Source organism: Gymnodraco acuticeps, unplaced genomic scaffold, assembly GCF_902827175.1.
Source record: "Gymnodraco acuticeps unplaced genomic scaffold, fGymAcu1.1, whole genome shotgun sequence".
Classification (NCBI taxonomy): domain Eukaryota; kingdom Metazoa; phylum Chordata; class Actinopteri; order Perciformes; family Bathydraconidae; genus Gymnodraco; species Gymnodraco acuticeps.
The window spans coordinates 860,392-882,075 of record NW_022991761.1 but is presented as its reverse complement, the minus strand read 5'-3'; the positions used below and the strand labels follow the sequence as shown (position 1 = coordinate 882,075).

At 45.2% G+C, this 21,684-nt stretch overlaps 1 protein-coding gene across 2 annotated transcripts in view; it reads left to right on the top strand.

Annotated features, from left to right (window-relative positions):
- The window catches only part of si:dkey-220o5.5 (actin filament-associated protein 1-like 2), a 49,256-nt gene that overhangs the window by 25,423 nt on the left and 2,149 nt on the right, over nt 1–21,684 (top strand). For both annotated transcript variants that reach the window (XM_034199320.1, XM_034199321.1), the window contains 6 exons: nt 1,133–1,377; nt 4,705–4,793; nt 7,046–7,163; nt 7,726–7,813; nt 10,259–10,425; nt 21,574–21,684. In XM_034199320.1, coding sequence (XP_034055211.1) covers nt 1,133–1,377; nt 4,705–4,793; nt 7,046–7,163; nt 7,726–7,813; nt 10,259–10,425; nt 21,574–21,684 — 818 coding nt within the window. The remainder of the gene's footprint in view (nt 1–1,132; nt 1,378–4,704; nt 4,794–7,045; nt 7,164–7,725; nt 7,814–10,258; nt 10,426–21,573) is intronic.

Here is a 21,684-nt window from a genome sequence, read left to right as displayed (position 1 = left end):
CAAATGTCTTTAAGGTATCAAAAGTTTCGGTGCTCATTAGGCATACTTCAGTATTGTAGTAAGTCGAGTAGGAGCTAATTTTGATCTGTGTCATAAACTATTTTACAAATTATTTGTATGCTCTATTATTATAGTGTTCATTTTTATTTAATTGTATATGTTTTTATTGCATTCAATTTATTTATTTGTATACATGTCCTAAGAAACCTTTCATTTTATTTCTCTACTTGTCACTTTTATTTCATTTTAAATATTTGTTTTATTAATTTTTACTTTATTCATGTATTTGCTGTATTTACCTTAAAGGTCCCATGTCATGGCCATTTCTACTGATCATAATTCCATTGTTGAGGTCTACTAGAATAGATTTACATTGTGCAATTTTCCAAACTCACATTGGTTTCTCATACAGCGTCTCTGTAAAGTATGTGTATTCACTCTCTGTCCTACACGGCTTCTTGGAGCACAGCTCCCTATGAGCCCAGTGGCCATCTGCGAGACACAGCGAAACCCAGCCCGAACACACACACACACCCGCAGCCTGGCTGGGAGTTTGTGTGTTTGCTCACACACCGACTAACAGCCTCGCCGTCTCAGGGAGGAGAAATCGGCGGAGTTGCAGCTGAGAAAAGATTGAGTGTGTGTGTGAGGAAGTCCTACCAATCCACGGACTTAACCTAACGGCTCCGCGGACGTAACGTAATGGCTCCACGGATTGGTCCATTTGGACCAATGGGTCCATTTGGGTATGGGCACGTCACTGTACCCAGGAAGAAAAAGAGAAATCTCCAACGAGGCGTTCTGGGGCAGCATAGACAGGTCTTTCCTGTGTTAGAGTTTTACTCCCTACAGGGTGCACTTTGAGGGTTTGTGACTCTGCAGACCGTTTACATGCATAAAAACCTTCATAACACACAAGGGGACGGGTAATAACCGGAAAAGCATGACATGGGACCTTTAATCTCATATTTTTTTAGATGTTTTATATTTGTATTATTTCGATTTTTTATGTTATATACTAAATCATTTAGTACTTATTTACTTTTTTGTAATTGTATCTGATCTATTTTTGGGATACATCTTTTATTATATTATATGCATAAGTTATCTCAGACGTTATTGTGTTTGACAGGTTTCCTGAGCGTGCTGATGAACTGTCAATGGCAGAGTTTACGGTGTCGGGTGGAGACGGGTCTACTAATCATGTTTGGAGAGGAGGAGGAGGAGGAGGAGGAAGAGGAGCAGAGGGAGGAGGTGAAGAGGTCACCTCAGTACACCGTCCAGCTCAGAGGCTGTGAGGTCAGAGCGGGCCCTGACACCGACCACTCCTACAGGATCACACTGAGCATGCTCGGTGACCAGGTGGCCGTGCTGGAGGTGAGCTGGAAGGCAGGAATACAGGGAACGTATTACAGATTAATTATGCATAAGGGGAGATGTATACCATACAAATAGAACAATAACAAATGTATGAGGTAGATCATACTAAAATGTTATAAAATACACAGTTATCTTCATTTAAATGTAAAAAATGTTTTTTGCTTGTATTGACCAAAAAGGTCAATACAAGCACAAAACTAGGGCCACCAGGGTGGGTGGAGGGGGACTGGAGGACGGGTTTTGAGCTGACAGCCCAGGAGCACAGCGGACCTCCAACGGAACAAGACCTAGGGTTGGCAGGACCCCCGGCAGAAGAGTAGTCGGCGGGACCCCCAACGGGACAGGACATGGAGTTGGCTGGACCCCCGACGAAACAGGTGTCGGCTGGACCTCCAACGGCACAGGACATAGGGTTGGCCACAGCGGGCGAACTCAGGGGGCCGAACTCAGGGGGCCGAGCATGAGGGCGAAGGCAGCGGCAGGAAGAGTCAGGGGGCCGGGCTCGAGGTCGAAGACCGCGGCTCTCAGGGGGCCGAGCATGAGGGCGAAGACCGCGACACTCAGAGGGCCGGGCTCGAGGCCGAAGACCGCGGCTCTCAGGGGGCAGGGCTCGAGGGCGAAGCAGGCGGCGACGGAACAACTCCGGAGGACGGGCAGGAAGGCGCTGACGGGATAGCTCCGGAGGCCGGGCAGGAACCGGAGCCGGTGGGACAGGCTTCGGCAGAATCCCCCACAGGAGAGGACCAGGAGTTGGCAGGATCCCCAGCGAGGCAGGTGGCGGCGGGACCTCCAACGGAACAAGACCTAGGGTTGGCAGGACCCCCGGCAGAAGAGTAGTCAGCGGGACCCCCAACGGGACAGGACATGGAGTTGGCAGGACCCCCGACGAAACAGGTGTCGGCTGGACCTCCAACGGCACAGGACATAGGGTTAGCAGGACCCCCGGCAGGAGAGCAGTCGGCGAGACCTCCAACGGCACAGGACATAGGGTTGGCAGGACCCCCGGCAGAAGAGTAGTCGGCGGGACCCCCAACGGGACAGGACATGGAGTTGGCAGAACTCCCAGCAGGAGAGCAGTCGGCGGGATCCCCAACGGGACAGGACATGGAGTTGGCAGGACCCCCAGCGGAACCTCCAACGGCACAGGACATCGGGTTGGCAGGACCCCCGGCAGAAGAGTAGTCGGCGGGGCCTCCAACGGCACAGGCCATAGGATTGGCAGGACCCCCGGCAGAAGAGTAGTCGGCAGGACCCCCAACGGAACAGGACATGGAGTTGGCAGAACCCCCGGCAGGAGAGCAGTCGGCGGGATCCCCAACGGGACAGGATATGGAGTTGGCAGGACCCCCAGCGGAACCTCCAACGGCACTTGAGTGGGGACTCGAGAGAGGGCTTGAGAGGGAACTCGAGAGGTGACTCGAAAGGGATCTCGAGAGGGAACTCGACGGAGACTCGAGAGGGGACTCGAGAGGTGACTCGAGAGGGTACTCGAGAGGTGACTCGAGAGGGTACTCGAGAGGTGACTCGAGAGGGTACTCGAGAGGTGACTCGAGAGGGTACTCGAGAGGAGACTCGAGAGGAGACTCGAGAGGAGACCTGAGAGGCGACTCGAGAGGGGACCTGAGAGGCGACTCGAGAGGGGACCTGAGAGGCGACTCAAGAGGGGACCTGAGAGGGGACTTGTGTCGGTCTGTACGCCGACAGGACACGGGGAGTTGGCGTCGGCTGGAGAGCCAACAGGAGACGAGGTGCTGAGTCAGCCAGTATGCCGACAGGCCTCGGGAGCTGGCGTCGGCCGGAGAGCCAACAGGCGACGAGGAGCCGGGGTCGGGACCATGGCTGCTGGGCCCGGTACTTGAGCCGGAACCATGGCTGTGGGAACCGGAACTGAAGCCTGGATCATGGCTGTGTGGGCCGGTTTTGGAGCCGGAAACATGGCTGTAATGTCCGGTTCTGGAGCAGGAACCATGGCTGCTGGGGCCGGCACTGGAGCCGGAACCATGGCCGCTGGGCAAGGAACCGGAACACTGAACCATGGCTATGTGAGATGGTACTGGAGCACAGTACCATGGCTGTGTGGGCCGGCACTGGAGCACGGAACTATGGGTGCTGGGGCCGGAACTGGGGCTGGAACCATGGCTCTTGGGGCTCGGGCTGCTAGCCTGGACTTGTGACTCCTTCTCTTAGGAGCCTTTTGGAGGCTCCGTGGACCTCCGAAAGCCAGACGAGTTCCCGAGAACGGCTCCTGGACAGGAGCAGGACATGGAGAAGAAGCAGGGGTTGGCTCCGGGCGGAACACACTGAGACGTTTGTAGTCAACAGGCTGGAAATCACACACCCAGAGGAAGTCCAAAATCCAGCCAGGTAAGAATTTCACCAAGCCTGGTTTCTCCATAGCCAACCGGTGCGCCTCTACCAGAGCGGCCTCCTTCTGCAGAACACTGGACGCTCCCTTCCACCAATCATAGCAGCAAGCCAAATAAAAGGAAAAATGTTGTAGTTCCACCTCAAATGGATCATCTGCTGGGTCCATTTCTTGGTTGGTTCGTACTGTTACGGTTGAGTGAAGGAAGCAGGACCCAAATGCAGATAACTCTGATAAACCTTTATTTCAAGGATAATGAAACAAACTCATACAAAACAGAACACTCACCGGTGAACTCAGTCACCAACAAAAGACGAACCAACACTGAACACAGGAAGAGACAAGACTAAATACAGGGAGGGGTAATCACTAGACGAGAAACAGCCGGGCAGGGGAGGAGAAACACAAGGACAACAGGAGAACACAATCAGACAATTAGACACACCAGGGAAACTAACGACAGGGAGGAAAAACACAGAGAGAGGGACCAGACAATACACAAGGGAGACAGGGAGAACCGAACAGCAAAATAAACCCAAACCTAGACATACAAAACTAAAAACGTGACATAACATGAGAATCGTGACACTGGTATCCTTAAAGGAAACAACAAAATAAGATTTATTTTAATTGTTACATTTACAATTTAGATTTTTTTTACCAGTTAATCTTTGGAAGATTGGACCAATGAAATGTATTATAGAATGAGCAGTTTGCTTTTATGTACATGTATATTGGCATGGTAATATTTATGAGTTTATGAACAAGTTGGAAGGACGCCTTTTTATCCTTAGTCACGATTAGGTTTTTATGAGGAAGCAGACCCTCTTCCAATATACATAATTTACAAAAGGGTTTAGAATAGGCTAGAAATATGCTCTAGAGAAGACATCTCTTAAAGAAACAGGAATAATTATATTTTTATAATCTTTCTTTCATTTTTTCCTTCCTTCCTTCAGGTGAGTAGCTCAGGTGAAAAGGAGTGCTGGTTAAAGCTGCTGCAGGACGGAGCTTCCAAAACTCAGGAGAACACAGATAAAGCTCTAAGGTAAAACAGTTGGTGTATGTTGTCAAAGTGTTAACAAAACAAAATGTGCTATTTGTCTTTTTATGCCACACTATACGTCAAGTCGACTAAATGTATCTCAAAGCTTTACTTACCCCACACCAGACCCAAGTAGTTTACAATAAATACTCTATAAATTAATTAGTCAAAGGACAAACTAGAAGATATGTTGAAGGTTTAATTGTTCATGTAAAAAACATTTCATGGTTCTAGCTTTACAAATGTGAAGATTTTCTCTTTTTACTTTAAACTATCTGATTAATGTCAATGTATTCAGTATACTGTTGAGTTTGAGACTGTTGGTTGGACTACTTTTAAATCCAGGCTGAAGACTTTTCTTTTTGTCGCTGCTTTTAATTGAACTATTCATATCTTAGACTGCACTGTAACTTTGATCCATGTACTTTTTTCTTTTAATGTTTAATTGACTGCACTGTAACTTTTATCCATGTATTTTTTCTTTTAATGTTTATTTTATTAGCTTTTCTTTTTAATGAGTGATTTTAAATGCCATTTTCTTAATGTCTTTCATTTTTTGTAAAGCACTTTGAATTGCCTTGTGTTGAAAAGTGCTATATAAATAAACTTGCCTTGCCTTGCCTTGCCTAAAGAAACATTGTCACTTTGGGCTCCGGGCAGTGGCGGCTGGTGGAAATTATTTTAGGTGGGGCTATTGTAATGGTGAATAAACCACACGGGGAACATTTTTGAGAAATTATCCCTTAAATTCTGACTTCTGGTGATGTTAGAGATATGAGAAGACTGATCAATAGCTCCATAATCTTCAGTGTGGTTCGCTATGAATCTTCCAACACTTCCAAATACCTTGTCCTGGACATAGTTTCTAGAGTAAACTGTGCAACAGTACAGTAGGCCCACACAAACTGCAGAACACCGGTTATTTGGGAACACTCAAATTATTGAATTCCCATTTAAAATCAGGAGACTAAATACGAACATTATATGCGGACACAGACGTGGTTCAGAAACACAGAAATATTAGAAAACAGACCATTAAGGCAAAAAATCTAGTTTGATGGATGCTGTCAAAACTCAACTATATACAATAATATGTGTGTGTGTGTTTATTTATCACGGGCACATAGTATCTGTCCCCGGCTGTTTGAAGAGCAAGCATGGGAAACAAAAGACAGCGTTTACCTGTTTGCATCCAGCTAGTCACACACACAGTTACAATCACACTCCCTGTAATTGACATCATTAATAGATAGTTTAGCTTCTCACCATCATTTGCTGTGGCCCACTGATGTTAACGATCGTAACTGAAAGGCTGCCTGTCAAACGTAAACATTCAGCCACGTGACTCGCAAACTCTCGCGAGAGTTTTACACAAGACGGATCCTTTCTAGCCATAACCAACTCACAGACTGCATCGGGCGCTGAAATTGCCGCCCTCTGAGCATCAGATCTGACGACGCTGATTGGCTGAAATTATGTTTCGGCGGCGTAGTTTACAGATAGCAACAGTCAGCAATGTGTTGGATGCTGCTGGGGCTGAGTGAGGGCTCCTTTCTTAGCGCCCAGACGAGAGAGGGTAATGATACACGCTGCGGCCAGACAGGAAACATCAGTAACTTTAGACATCGTAACACAATTTTAAACGAGATTTTATTTTAGATTATACATTTTACTGATACCAACTATATAATATTTACCTTGTTCATTAAAAATAAAAAATAAAAATAAAACATTTTTATTTATTTTTTTAATGACAATCAAACATGTGGGAAGAGGGGGGGCGGCGCCCCTAGCACCCCTATGGGCCGGCCGCCAATGGCTCCGGGTAATTTGTGAAAGCATTTCTCACTATCAAAACCTAACCCTAACCTTCAGTCGATTGATGGGAAAATAATCAGCAGGTTAATCCATAATGAAAAGATCATTAGATATTGTTAAAATGAGCTCCACTTCAACCAACTATAACAATATAAATATTAGTACTGCAACTTATGTGAGACGCTGTTCTGAAAATCAGGAGTTTGGCGGTTTTATTCCCACCCCCTGAAGTCAACATGTTGAAGTGTCCTTTGGCAAGATACTTGATCCTATTTGTCGTAGGCATGTTTACAGTATTGAAATGTATGTCACTTAGGATAAAAGGGTCAGTGAAATGTAATGTAATGTAAAAGAGAAATGGTCCAAGAACAGAGCCTTGAGGCACCCCACATCTTCTTCTTGTCCTGTAGTTTTTATGTTTGTTCCCCTCTTCTCAGTGGGCTGCAGACTCAAAGGTTTCCCAACTCCAACACATACATGGACGACCCCTTCCATCTGAGTGGAACATATCAAGACCAGCCCATCTATTCCAACACCTCCATACTGGATCACATGGTACACTACATATGGCCAAGTATTTAAGCTCCACCCAAAAACACTCCAAATTCATAATAAACAATCAATACATTATCTGCAAATGAAAAGTGTAACCGGGGTGAAAAGGGTGTTACATTTACTTAATTATGAATGTTGTTACATCTAGGCTGAAAATTAGGATGAGCACCAACGATCAAAAATGTTTTCCTCCCAGAGCTACCAGCGCAGCGCCCCCCCAGATCTGGTGCCCTAGGCAACCACCCTACAAACAATTTTAAAAAAAACATTATGAAACTCATGACATTTTACACATGTATTTGGGGGTCCCTGCATCCATCTCTTTTTAAGAGGCCTGAAAGATATTAAAGACCCCTATTCTACAGTATTGGGGCAAAAATTGTAATTTGAGTTAAGAATGGATTAAGTGTTAAGTGTCTAACAAAATAACAATATGCCAAAATAGTAAATAGATTCTTATTTATTTTCACCCATTTTCCATTATTCTAAATATGTTTAGGTTTCCATGCTTTTTGATTATGACAGCTAATGATGATAATGATCAGTGTTTGTGATGTTTCAGATTCACAGCTCTCAGGATTCAGTTCGCCCCTGCTCAGTGTCATCTAAAGACTCTGTGACCTACAGCAACACCACATTCAGCAGCCACAGTGAGTCTCAGATTATGAATAAACTCTCTGCCAACAGAAAAAATGAAGGCCTAACCTCACTTTTATAGTTTACAGTTGATGTTCTCATTTAAAAAGGCCCTATTGGGTTTTTTAGGGCTTTAATTTGCCTGTAGTGTGTTTTTGTGCATGTCCAACACATTGGACATGATTCAAGATTCAAAGGTTTTATTGTCACATGCACATAAGCTACAGTGTAGAAATGGCAATGAAAATCTTATGACCCGGGCTCCTCCAACAATGCAACATATATAATAAAATACAAATAAGAAATAGTGCAACAAGTCTATCTCCAGAGACCCACCCATTCATGTTTGTCCTCTGTGGAGCACATTGGGTTTTGGTCCATTACTTTGATATTATACATGCCACAATATTAAATCCAATTGTACTCCACAGAGGACATCCTGGGCTTTTCAAACATATGACATATGTGGGGGTGTGGCTTTGAAAAAGATAATTTCATTGTATTTCAAAATGGCGTACATCAACACAAGCACTATTTATAGAAAGAGAAATGGTAAGTTTGTAATTTTGTAATTACCAGTGTTGTGAGGTCAATATTTTTAATTAATTATAGTAAGGGAACATCTTAGGAGTTAGTGTAGTGAGTTTTCAGAGCAGTGTAATACTTATTTGACCTAAAACTAAATGTTTTTATGAATGTCCTCTGAGGAGGACATGCAGATTTGCTCACTTTTTATTTCCCCCCATTTTACACAACACAAATGGAGTCCACTATGGGCCAAACTAACACGTAGGCTTCTGTAGGGTTCATGGCAGACGGATGCAGTGGGAAAACATACATCAAGTGCCTCAAGTGTCAGATGTATCTCTGCATTTCAGAAAAGGATGGAGTACTACAAATGAGGGCTCAGTATTTGTTGCATTGAGTTGTTTCGCTCTAATGTTGTCTAAATTTACTTGTATGTTAATGTTGTTTGTATACTATGCTTCGCATAACTAACACCCGATGTCCTCTACAAAGGACACACAATAAAACAAAAATACAAATATATTTGTTTAGTTTGTGTTAGTCATTATGTTAACACCAACCTAAAGAAAATTTGAAACCTTTTTCTTTCTGGGTCTCAGGAGGATTACACGTAGGCCTATATTGAATATGATATATACAAGAACCAAATGTCAAATTCAATACTGTACAGTAAGATGAAATTAAATATGGTTATTATGTTGATAACTATTTAGATAAATAAGTAAATTGCAATATGACAAATAGATGAATGTTATGGATATTCTTTCAAAAGTTCAGGTGTTTAACAGTCTTATGGCCTGTGGGATGAAACTGTCCCTGAGTGGTGGTTTTAGTCCGGATGCTGCGGTACCGCCTGCCAGACGGCAGACAGAACAGTTTGTGGCTGGGGAGATGGGGGTATTTGATAATCCTGAGGGCTTTCTTCCTGAGCCGCTGGGAGTAGAGGTCCTCCATGGATGGCAGCTCCGTCCTGGTGATGTGCTGTGCAGTTGACCAATCTCAACAGAGCCAGCCAGCTAACCAATCAGAGCAGACTGGGCTCTGGTTTCAGACAGAAGGTGAAAAGAGGTGCTGCAGCACAGGCAGTATAAGACAAATAAAGAGCTTTTTGAACATTAAAGCATGGAGACATGTCCCAGTAGAGAAACTCTAACTGATATGAACCTGAAAGTGAGAAGAATACATCCACTTTAAATATATCTCAGCATTGTCCTCTGATAGTTTAGCCCCCACAGTTCAAATTATGTGAGAAGTTTTAACCAACAAATGCTGACTTTTCTGTCCCTCACAAGCTACAGCTGCATATGCTGATCTGAGGTCAGGTTGATAATATTAGAGAGTTCTGTGAATTTGGTCATTAGTCTCTGGTCCATCTTTAAGATAAAGGGCCTGTTTGTAATATTTAAGGGGATCTATTGGCAAAAGTGAAATATAATATTCGTATCTATGATATTATTATTTTCAAGAAATAGTTCTCACAGACCTCCGGCAAGCCTGTTTGTGTGATGAGGATTTGTTCCAAAAGATTTTAGATTTTTCCTTGGCCCACACCAATTAATCACTTTAGAATAAAAAAATACATATATTTTCTTACTAATTTGACGTATATTCTGTATATATTCAACATATAACAGAGCAGTTTTTCTGCAGATTACAAACTCTCATGTTCAAGCCCTCCACTGTTTTTTTTAGGATCACCAATTATTTTCTTAATTCTTTACAATAAAAATGAGCAGATGTAGATCTAAATGTAGAGCACAGACCTCTGCCAGTGCTATGGACAAACAGACCATGGACCCACACGTTAAAGCGTTGCTGGTGAAATTCCAGACTCTTACATTAATATGTTAAATATTTTTGAAAATAATAAACACCTTAGGTAATGACTGTAGACTTTATAATGACTGTGTGATCATGTGTTTGTGTTCCAGACAGGAAGTCGTTGGAATTGGAGCGAGGTGTGCAGAAGCTGGAGCTGACTGGGAAGAGGACGGTGCAGCTGAGGGCGGGGTCAGAGATCAACCTGACGTCTGCCGGGAAACAAAACAAACGCACCTCATTTAGACAGTCGCTGGCCATCTGCAGTGAGCGCGCTCAGGTGGGAAACATACAAGGATTTATATAAACCTTTCAAAATGAACTGTTCTTCGTTTAGAGTTGCAGCAGATTGTATGATAAGATACAACTTAAGCCAGAAGTAAACTGCTGTGCAGCGTGAAGTGGGAAAGAGTGCAGAAATATAGATCCAAAACACAAATGTACACAATGCAAGAAATGTAAGGTTAAATTGTAAATGTATGTGTCAATTTATATGCACTTCAAAAGTTAAAAAAAAGAACATGTTTCATAATTCAGCCGAACCCCACACTTAATATTCAATGAAGCCTTTCTTCAATCTTTATATAATATCTGCACACGACTGCCAGCCTACAGTTTGGTTTATGTGATTGGGTTTAATAAACGGGGATTAAGATATGATTAATTACGGTGGCCGGCAGGTGCAAACTCGGAACAACCCAAAAACGCATACATAAGCAGGAAACTGGGGTTACGTACTGTAACCCAGCTTCTATGAGTATAGGCGCAACCCTCTAAGGCTATCGCTATTGGGTAATCCCTCTGCACGTGTGCAGCACTGACGGACTTAATCCACGCCCACCTATGACGTGGGCCCCACCTCCGGGCTCACTTCCGTATAAATAGGAAGTAGTCCCTACAATCTGCTCCCACACAAACAGCTTTTCTTCAGCTATTCGCAGAGCCAGTGGGGCCCAAACCTTAGAGGGCTGCGCCTATACTCATAGAAGCTGGGTTACAGTACGTAACCCCAGTTCTATTTCGTATAAGGCTTCGCCCTCTAAGGCTATCGCTATTGGGTTAAGGGCAAAGCAGGATGTCGTCTACGCCCCACTGGTTCCGTCCGTTACCAGAAGCACAAAACACACCTACTCAGTTAATAACCCATGTCCATTTCGCCATGCGTAAATGGAGCATCACATTCCCAGGGAATATAGCATTTAAAAAATGAATATTCTCCATACGGGAAAGAAGGTAGGCTAAATAGGCTACCTGTCGTTTATAAAAAGTAGAGACCAAAGTCCCACTTGTTAAAACGATCAAAGAGGGGGAAAAGGGCAGCTCTCTAATGGCGCGTTTCCACTGCAGCGGGTAGCTCGCTTTAAGCGTGCCGAGCCGTGCGGGGCCCGTTTTTGGTTGCGTTTCCACTTGGCCTAGTTTTGGCCCAAAGCTACTTTTTCACCTTTTTTCTGGCCCGACTAAATCGTGGTTCTAGGGCCAGGAACAACCAGGCTGAGTCGGGCTGAGTATGCTAAACTAGAGAGAGAATCGCTGGCAAGGGGGCTACAACTACAACAAGATGAACATATTTGACCGTGAATTAATTGTAATACACGTTTCAAAATGATGCCGAAGTAACAACATACTGATACCGGTTAGTAAAAACCATGAATTAATGCTTTGACAAGTCTGCAGACAGACGGCAGGCGAAAAACCCTTTTAAAATGCGTGTTTTCTAAATGTAGCTTGGCTAAGCTAACGTTATATATGCTCCGACCGTCCACACTCACAACAACGGCCTATACAGACATAAATAAACCAGCGACTGTATTCGCCATGACACAGGCAGTCTGTGGTTTGTACTTGTTTAACTTTTGTCAAGTTTCTGAACAGATATGAGGAGCTGTGAGCTCTGAGTGCTAAGAGCTAACGGCTGTGTTGTTTTTCTGGGGCTCTCATTGAAGATGACGTCACGGCTCCGCCTACACTGCGTTACTATAGTAACTGCCCCAGTTCCTAAACTGTAACGGAAACGCAGCATTAAAGTGAGCCGGGCCTAATAAGGCCTAACCAAACCGAGCGAGGCCTGCAGTGGAAACGCGCCATAAGTGCCGACAGGCAGGAGAGAGGGCACGCAGTTGAGTCCCTGACATTACTCACTCTGACAGGACACTCAGTACTGACTGAGTGTGTCAGAGAGGAATGGGAGACATCCCTCAAAATAAACACGAATAAAAGAACAGGGGGAAGACCAAGATGCAGCAGTGCAAATGTCTTCCACTGTCATTCCTCCGTGCAACGTCGTGGAGGAGGAAATTCCTCTGGTGCCGTGCGCTTTGATGTTCTCCGGGGGATCCAACCCAGAGGAGAAATACGCCTGTGACACAGCCTCACACAGCCCGTGTGACAGGCGCTGTGCCGACAGAGGCTGCCCTATTGAGCGCTCTCTGTAATGCACAAACAGACGCTGGGAACTGCGTAAAGCAGCCGTGCGTGCAATATAGCATGACAGCGCGCGCACGGGAGGAGATGAGATGTGGCTTCCTCCTCTGATGTGTGAGGAGGAGGAAAGAAGCCATCCAAAGGTATCATTCTCGATCTAAAAAAGCTTGTGATCACCTTTGGCATAAAAGCCGGGTTTGGGCGCAACACAGCTGAACTGCCATCTCCTTGGATCTGGAGACATGACGGAGCCACCGAGAGAGCAGACCAATCACTCACCCTTTTAGCTGATGTCAGAGCCAAGAGCAGAGCTCCTTTGGCTGACAAGAACTTTAGGGGGACCTGATCTAAAGGTTCAAATGGGGCTTTACTCAGTGCGTGTAACACTAAAGCCAAAAACCCATTGAGGCGCCAAAGCGCGTGACACATGTCTGAGTCTCTGTGCTCCCCGTAGAAAACGTTTTGTCAGAGGGTGACTAAACACCGTGCTGAGCCCAAACCTACGTGGCAAGATGAAATGGCAGCAGCATATGTTTTTACCGTGCTATAAGCCAATTCCTGTCCAGCAACAGCTGGAGGAACGACAGCACGAGGCAGGGGGCCCAACGGGGTCCAGGCTTTCCCTGCACACCACACGGAACATTGTCCATTTGGCTGTGTAGGATGTGTGTTCAGCAGCTGCGCTGATCGAACACCTCCCTGGCGATTTATGTAGGCCGCCGCTGCTTTGTTGTCTGTTTGAATCAACATATGTTGATTGTCCCCCCCACTGCCTGCGACATGCACGTTCCTCAGCCTGCGAGAGATGCGTCTGAACACTGCCGTGTGTGACGTCACTCTGCTCAGGGGCACCCCCACTGACAGGACGTGGAGATTTTTCCAGTAGGTAAAATCCAAAACCACGGAAGGAGGAATGTACACCATGCGTCTCCTCTGACGCACGGGGTCGATGCACAGGCGAATAAACCACCTCTGGAGTCTCCTCACTATGAAGGAGACCCAGGGGGATCACCATGTGACCAGCTGATATCATGTCTAACAGCTGCATCACGGAGAGGGGTGTCACCGCCCAGCGGGGTGTGACGAGCCGGAGGAGAGCTGTCACTTTCTCCTCTCTCTGAGTTCAATTCCACTCCCAGTTAAAAAGATAACCTGGGAGGGACGAGGACAGCTCTTCTTCCAGTTGATAATGAAACCCAGGTTTAGACAGATGAGATACGAACTGTATCGTCTGTAAGCCGCTTCCTCCCTTCCTGGAGCGAGCCAGCCACAGCCGGTCGTCCAGGTAAAATAACACTCATCCCCATTCTGAGTAGCTGCTCCAACCTTTCTCTGGAAGTTTTTCCTTGTACGATGTGAGGGTCTAAGGATAGAGGGTGTCGTTTTTCTCATACTGATATTCTGAACAATCTGTGCTGTTGTATTTGCTGTAAAGTGTCTCTACTGTAGGCTATTTTTATTTTATGTACAGCACTTTGGCTCGACCAAAAATCGTTTATAAATGTGCTATATAAATAAAATTTGATTTGATTTGAACCGTCTCCACCCACTTTGAAAAAGTATGTGGAGCCAGGAATGAGAAACGCAGGAAATTGCTGTGTTTCGGGATGATGGTTACGTGGAGGAATGCATCCTTCAGGATTATGGATGTGAACCAGTCTCCCTGGTGAACACTCCCACACCTGTTTGATCGTCAGCATGGGAAAAGGCCATTCCCTTGTTTGACACTGACAGATCGAGGATGGGTCTCATTCCCCCCGCCCCGTCTCCTTCTAGAAAATACCGGGAGTAAAAAACCCTGATTTTCTTCCCCATGAGGAACCCTGGAAAAAAGCTTTCTTTTAGCAAGAGTTCCTGCCGCTCTGCATGGAGCGCGAGACACGGTTCCCGGGATGACAGGACTTCCTGTATCCCGTAGAACTGCGGGGGGGAGAGGCGAACTGCAGAGACTATCCTCTGCCCATCCGCCTGCTCATCCATCTGTCCATCAGACACACGCGCTGCCACCCTGAGTACCATACAGTACTCTGATAGCGCCGGCTGTACATTCTCTGGATGTGCTGTGGTTGGTGGCAAACCACGCCAGAGCCCTCCACACGCTGCATTTCACACAGGCTCTCAATATGTCGCCGTTTAGGAGAAGACTCGTAAACCGCGCGTTCACGCTCAACATCACTAAGGGATGAGCGGAGGTGTGTGCAGTGCTGTCCACACAATGCGTAATAATGGCCCTCCGTGGGCTTATTACGACCGTGGGTAGGAGGTACGTCTGAGACAGAGAAAAAATCCGTGCTGCCTAAACCCAAAAAGTTTAAGGTAGACGGATTGAATAGTAAGCCCTGCTGTTTTATTAACCGATAAGTTAAAAAACCCAGCTTAACCGGGGAGCCTTGCTGCATATTATCTTCCATCTGTCCATTGAACACACGCGTCGCCACTCAGCGCGCCAACCTGCTCTGGATGTGCTGTGGTTGTCATGGTGACGAGCCACGCCAGAGCCCTCCAGACGCTGCATTTCACACAGGCTCTCATTATGTCCACTGTAACACATTTTCCTGTCAAATAACAGTAAAGTGCCGGCAGTCTCTTCACAGATGCCTGCACTTCACTGTAATACCACAGTACTCATACTGTGAAATGACTTTACAGCCTCTTACTGTAAAAATAAAATACAGTATACTGTATTTTTTCAATTAACAGTAAAATACTGGCAGCAGAGACAGCAATACACTGAAATTATACAGTATTCATACTGTTGAACAATTTCAGTTTATTACTGTAAAAATTAAATAATTCACAGTAACATTCTGGTTAGGGGGCTGCCAGTAGATTAGTGTTGAAAATTGGCTGTAAAATAACAGCAATTGCTTACAGTGTTAAACCGGACACCGAGGTGCGTTCACGCTCAACACCCCTAAGAGATGAACGGAGCTGTGTGCAGCGCTGTCCTCACTGTAATAATGGCACTCGTGGGCTCATTACGACCGTGTATAGGAGGTAGGTTTGGGACAGAGGAGAAAAACCGAGCTGCCTAAAAACCAATAGGTTTTAAAGACAGCCGATTTATGCAGCGAGCCATGCTGCCTATAACCGACAGGTTAGGGGCAGGCGGCTTACCCGGTTCGCCTTGCTGCTTATTATTATCCATCTGTCCATCGAACACACGCGTCGCCACTCTGAGTAATATTCTGAGAGCGCGCGACATGCTCTGGATGTGCTGTGGTTGTCATGGTGACGAGCCACGTCAGAGCCCTCGCCGCCGTTGCCCGTGAAGCAACCCAAGAGGGGCCCGGACCGAAAAGCTGCGAGGGGGCCTCCACACGCTGCATCTCACACCGGCTCTCATCCTGTCTCTGTTTAGGAGAAGGCTCGTAAACTGGACATTGAAGCGTGTTCACGCTCAAACCTGCTGAGGAATGAGCGGAGGTGTGTGCAGTGCTATTCACACAGTGCGTAATAACAGCCCTGGGCTCATTACGACCGTGTGTAGTAGGCACATCTGGGACAGAGGAAAAAAACCGTGCTGCCTGCTAACCGACAGGTTAGGAGCATCAGGTTTAAACGTCAAGCCCTGCTGTCTAATAACCGCTTGGTTAAATACAGCTGGCTTGCGCCACGAGCCCTGCTGCCTGCTGACTGACAGGTTACAGCCAGCTCTTGCACCTCCACACGCTGTATTGCACAGCGGCTCTCATCATGTCACCGTTTAGGAGAAGGCTCGTAAACCGGACATTGAGGCGCGTTCACGCTCAAACCCGCTTGAGGAATGAATGGTGTGTGGAGGCATATCTGTGACATAGGAAACAAGCCTGTGCTGTCTAATCAACCGACAGGTTTTAAAGACAGCCGGTTTGTGCCGCGAGCCCTGCTGCCTAATGACAGGCTATGAGGCAGCCGCTTATGTCATCCGGAGGAGAGCTCTCCTGAACCGGGGGAACGGGGAGATCTCATTAGGCGGCTGCCTTTCCGATGATCTCCGGGAGTTCCTGGAGAATACCGCCTATACGGCAGAGCCGAGATGGCGGATAGAGGGACCCGGTGTCAGCCCGGCAGCCGAACCTATAGGCTCGGCTGCCGGGCCGACACCGAGCCCTGCCCTGTCTCCCCCGTCCGGAGGAGAGGGAGGATGGGGCTGGGGGAACCACATGGTGATCTGTGAATGGAGGGGAAGGAGTCGCCTGACTGCTGCCCGCCACTCGGATCCAATAATCAAGGGCTTGGTCCACAGAGTAAGACTCCTGGACTAGCCAATCATCCCCGGCCGCAGCCGCGAGAGCGTTCGCTCTCCGCTGTCTGTGGGCCAGAGGGAGACAGACACAATGAGTGCACGACACCTGGGGAGTGAGAGCCGCGTTTGCATGCTCCAATCCCCGGCAGGACTCACCTGTATCGTCTGTGTAAAGCCGCTTCCTCCCTGGAGCGAGCCAGCCACAGCCGGTCGTAACTCATATGTCGGCTAACACCGAGCCCCGCCCTGTCTCCCCCATCCGGAGGAGAGGGAGGATGGGGCCAGGGGGAAATGTTTGCTTTCTAGTAAACAGCTCTGAAAAGAGCTTGTGCCTGTACAGTGCTTCTGCAACGGAGTGCTGAAGAAAAGTGGGAGCAGATTGTAGGGACTACTTCCTATTTATACGGAAGTGAGTCCGTAGGTGGGGCCCACGTCATAGGTGGGCATGGATTAAGTCTGTCAGTGCTGCACACGTGCAGAGGGATTACCCAATAGCGATAGCCTTAGAGGGCGAAGCCTTATACGAAATAGAACAGCTGCAAATAATGAAATGAAAAACAAACAAACCCTGAAAACAAATACAACAAAAAAACGCTGCATTTACAGAAATGATGCAAACTAAATACAACACACAAACCCCGAAAACAAACGCAACAGAAAAACGCTGCGAATACAAAAACGATATGCAAAGTCAAAAACACATACAAACCCAAAACACATTACAAACCCAAAAACACACAGTGCTCCAGGCCTCTAAGGGGCGCGCTACGTGGAACAGATTGATGTCTGACCAGACATAGAGAGAACGAACAAGAGTGATGGAAATTGAAGCCGGAGGAAACAAAGTTGATTGAAGTGGACAAAGGCTGCGGTTGCGTTCGGATAGTTTAAAAATCAGCTCCTAAATTCTAACCCTATCTCCTATTCCTTGACCTCTGAGTGAAACGTCACGGGGTTAAGGGATAGTGGATAGGAGAATTCAAAAGGACTTAGGAGAAGAGACCGCGGTACTTTAGAGAATCCGAATGCACTTTCACTATCCGACGTGTTTATGATGCGCCAGCGGACGTCATGAATGTGCGCCTGCTGCTGTGGGGAAACTATGGAAACTACAGTTTTCTATACAGCGGACTACAACATGGATGTTCAATAAGAACGAGGGACTACTGTAAACTCATCTAGAGACTCTGCACCGTGCTCTGACGCTGTTGCTTTATGCTTTATGAACGTGGACAACAGTGAAACATATTCTTCATGACCAAAGTTGGAATTGAAATAAAAAAGGAAAGTGAAACTTCTGCTCGTCACCCTCTCCCTCCGGTCCACATTAATACAAATGATCCCATACGTATGATTGTTTGAAAATATCTTAAAATCAATACAAATGTATTTATTATAAACGTTGTCCTTAACATCTATCACTGTGTATATCACCATTCAAACATCTTTTAAAAGTTGAACAAACTCCACACAGCTCAGTAAAGACTGAGATGTTGACTTTATTTGATCATTTCAGTAAAAAACTAACGTTCATATTTCTCTTTTTGATTATAATACTGATTAACGTTCAGAAAAAAGCACTTTGGCAACTTACCACATACGTTTTAAAATGCTTAATAAGCACCGTAACTTTCATGATATCATTTCTCGGTCATAATCGGTTGTTTCCGTGAACGGCCGACTGTTGTGATGGCCAATGCTGCGGCTGCAATGCATTGTGGGGCAGCATTTTCTCCTCTCCTTTATTGGAATGCAACCCAATAGTCCATTTAGCTTAGGAACCTTCCTAACGGAGTGAAATGACCCGGAAGTACGTCACTGGCAGCCATGATAAGTGCCGTTCCAATTCTCCAAATGAAAGGAAAGGAGGTTTCAAACTTCCTTTATAACCTCCTTTAGCTTAGGAACCACTGGACCTCCCTAACCGAAAGGAGAGGAGACAATGCTGCCCCACAATGCATTGCAGCCGCAGCATTTGCCATCACAACAGTCGGCCGTTCACGGAAACAACCGATTATGACCGAGAAATGATATCATGAAAGTTACGGTGCTTATTAAGCATTTTAAAACGTATGTGGTAAGTTGCCAAAGTACTTTGTTTTGAACGTTCATCAGTATTATAATCAAAAAGAGAAATATGAACGTTAGTTTTTACTGAAATGATCAAATAAAGTCAACATCTCACAGTCTTTACTGAGCTGTGTGGGGTTTGTTCAACTTTTAAAAGATGTTTGAATGGTGATATACACAGTGATAGATGTTAAGGACTAACGTTTATAATAAATACATTTGTATTTATTTTAAGATATTTTCAAACAATCATGCATATTGGGATCATTTGTATTAATGTGGACCGGAGGGAGAGGGTGACGAGCAGAAGTTTCACTTCCCTTTTTTATTTCAATTCCAACTTTGGTCATGAAGAATATGTTTCTCTGTTGTCAGCGTTCATAAAGCATAAAGCAACAGCATCAGAGCACGGTGCAGAGTCTCTAGATGAGTTTACAGTAGTCCCTCGTTCTTATTAAACATCCATGTTGTAGTCCGCTGTATAGAAAACTGTAGTTTCCATAGTTTCCCCACAGCAGCAGACGCACATTCATGACGTCCACTGGCGCATCATAAACACGTCGGATAGTGAAAGTGCATTCGGATTCTCTAAAGTACCGCGGTCTCTTCTCCTAAGTCCTTTTGAATTCTCCTATCCACTATCCCTTAACCCTGTGACGTTTCACTCAGAGGTCAAGGAATAGGAGATAGGGTTAGAATTTAGGAGCTGATTTTTGGATTATCGGAACGCAACCTTGGAATGCAACCTGCGTCTCCCTTCGGTTATTTTTCATTTCCTCGCTCCTCGGTCTCGTATCACCGGAAGTTGATTTGTCTGCCTCATCTTGAGTAGCGTCCCAGTGGCCTTATTTGTACCGGAGGATCGAGGAGCGATAACGGAGGAGCGATAATCGAGGAACTACCAGACCATCCTCCGGTGAAATCCTCAGACACTCGCCCCGCCCCCTTACTGTGTATCGCTCACTGATTGGACGATGCAGTGCATGCACTGATCTGTTGCTTCTTGACATGAGAGCAGTTTCCCAGCGGAGTGAAGAAAACACATGAAACTCACGGGACTCACTCCTCAGTTTATACTGTGTTTTGTTTCAATTAATGTATCATTTAGTTACAAATATGTGATCTATCTGAACAACAAAGTGGACAAAAATCATTTTATTAATTTATTGGAAACATTTTCATGAATCTTTATATTTTTTTTCAAACATCGCATTGCGTCCGGTGTGAACAGGTGTGAACGCACCATTAGCCTCTTTAGCCCCATGGACCCGCCGAAGGGGCCGAAACCACAACATCTGCAGGAAACAGCGTCTGAGGGCTTCTTAAGATTTAATAAACTATGAATGTTTCATATCATTTTCGAGCCTGAGACCTGAAAAACAGGCTTGGGGTCTAACAGGTTAGTAGTCTAATTTAGTCACTTGTTAGCAACCACTGTTTTTATTACACATGGAAGCTTTGAACATTCACGAGTAGAGTATTTAGTGACATATTTTATGTCATAGAACAAAACGTGAAAATCTATTTAGCTTGTGTTAACCACAGAACTTGTTTCAGGCATCTAACCAAAAACGTTGGACTTTGAGATGAGGGAAATGGACATTTTAACTCATTTCCACGTTTTAAGACTCTTAGCATTACTCCGTATGGTGCGACGCTTTGAATGTTCAGGCCACAATAAATGGTGGGTTGGTTTCATCTACTTTCCTTTGGTAAAGAATGGTCCCCTGTTCCCTATGCCAAAGGAGAACACATTAAAGAACCTTTGCATTTAGAGAACTCAAACAGCTTTTATCACATTTAAATTTCACTCAGTTTGAAACCTTCCTAACAAAAAAAACCTATTTGACTGGAGCCCCAGAACATGCTGGAGAGATCTTACATCTAGTCTGGCGTGGGAACGACCGGGGGTTTCCATGGAAAAGCTGGAAAACATTGTTGGGAAACGTTATGAATTCTCTCCTTAGCCGCTGCCCCCGCAGCCCGGCCCCGGTTGAGCAGATACAAATTGATTGATGGACACACATAATGAAGATAAAAAATAACATAAATTGCTTGGTCCTTTTAAAGCCTTCACATAATGTACACATTTTACATTGTTATAGACAGTGGGGTAAAGTTACAAAGTACATGTACTCAAGAAGTCTACTTTATTACAATTGTGGGGTACTTGTACTTTACTTGAGTATTTCCGTTGTATGGTTCTTTGTACTTCTACTCCACTATAATTCAGAGGTAAACTGTGTACTAAAAGTACACACCTTTAGTTACTTCACAGATGTGGATGAATGATGTGAAATATAATCAAGTGTTAAATCAGACTTTAGTTCCACCTGGAGTAAATTCACAAGCTACCCTGCAGTATACAAAGTCATTCAAACTAGCTGCACCTTTAGCAGCTTTGAGAACACTTTAATGATCAATCATTATAAAACATATCATATATATTATTCTGAAATGGATCAATCTGCACAACGACTACTTTTACTTTGGGTACTTAAAATATATGTTGATGCTAATACTTTTCTACTTTTACCTGAGTAACATTTTGAATGCAGGACTTCGGTAACAGAGTATATGGTAATTCTACTTTTACAAGATCTGAGTACTTCTCCCACCTCTGGTTATAGAGAGCAAAATATGATTGTACATACAATAATATGACCACTGTACATAATAGTGATGGGAAACTCTTTTGTCCCGATCCAGGCGGGATTTCTGAACCCTCTGCTGCGGCGCACGGCCTCCGCTAAAAACTCTCTGAGACGAGCTCCTTCATCGCTGTTCATCGAACATGGGAACGTTTTCCAGAAGAGGAAG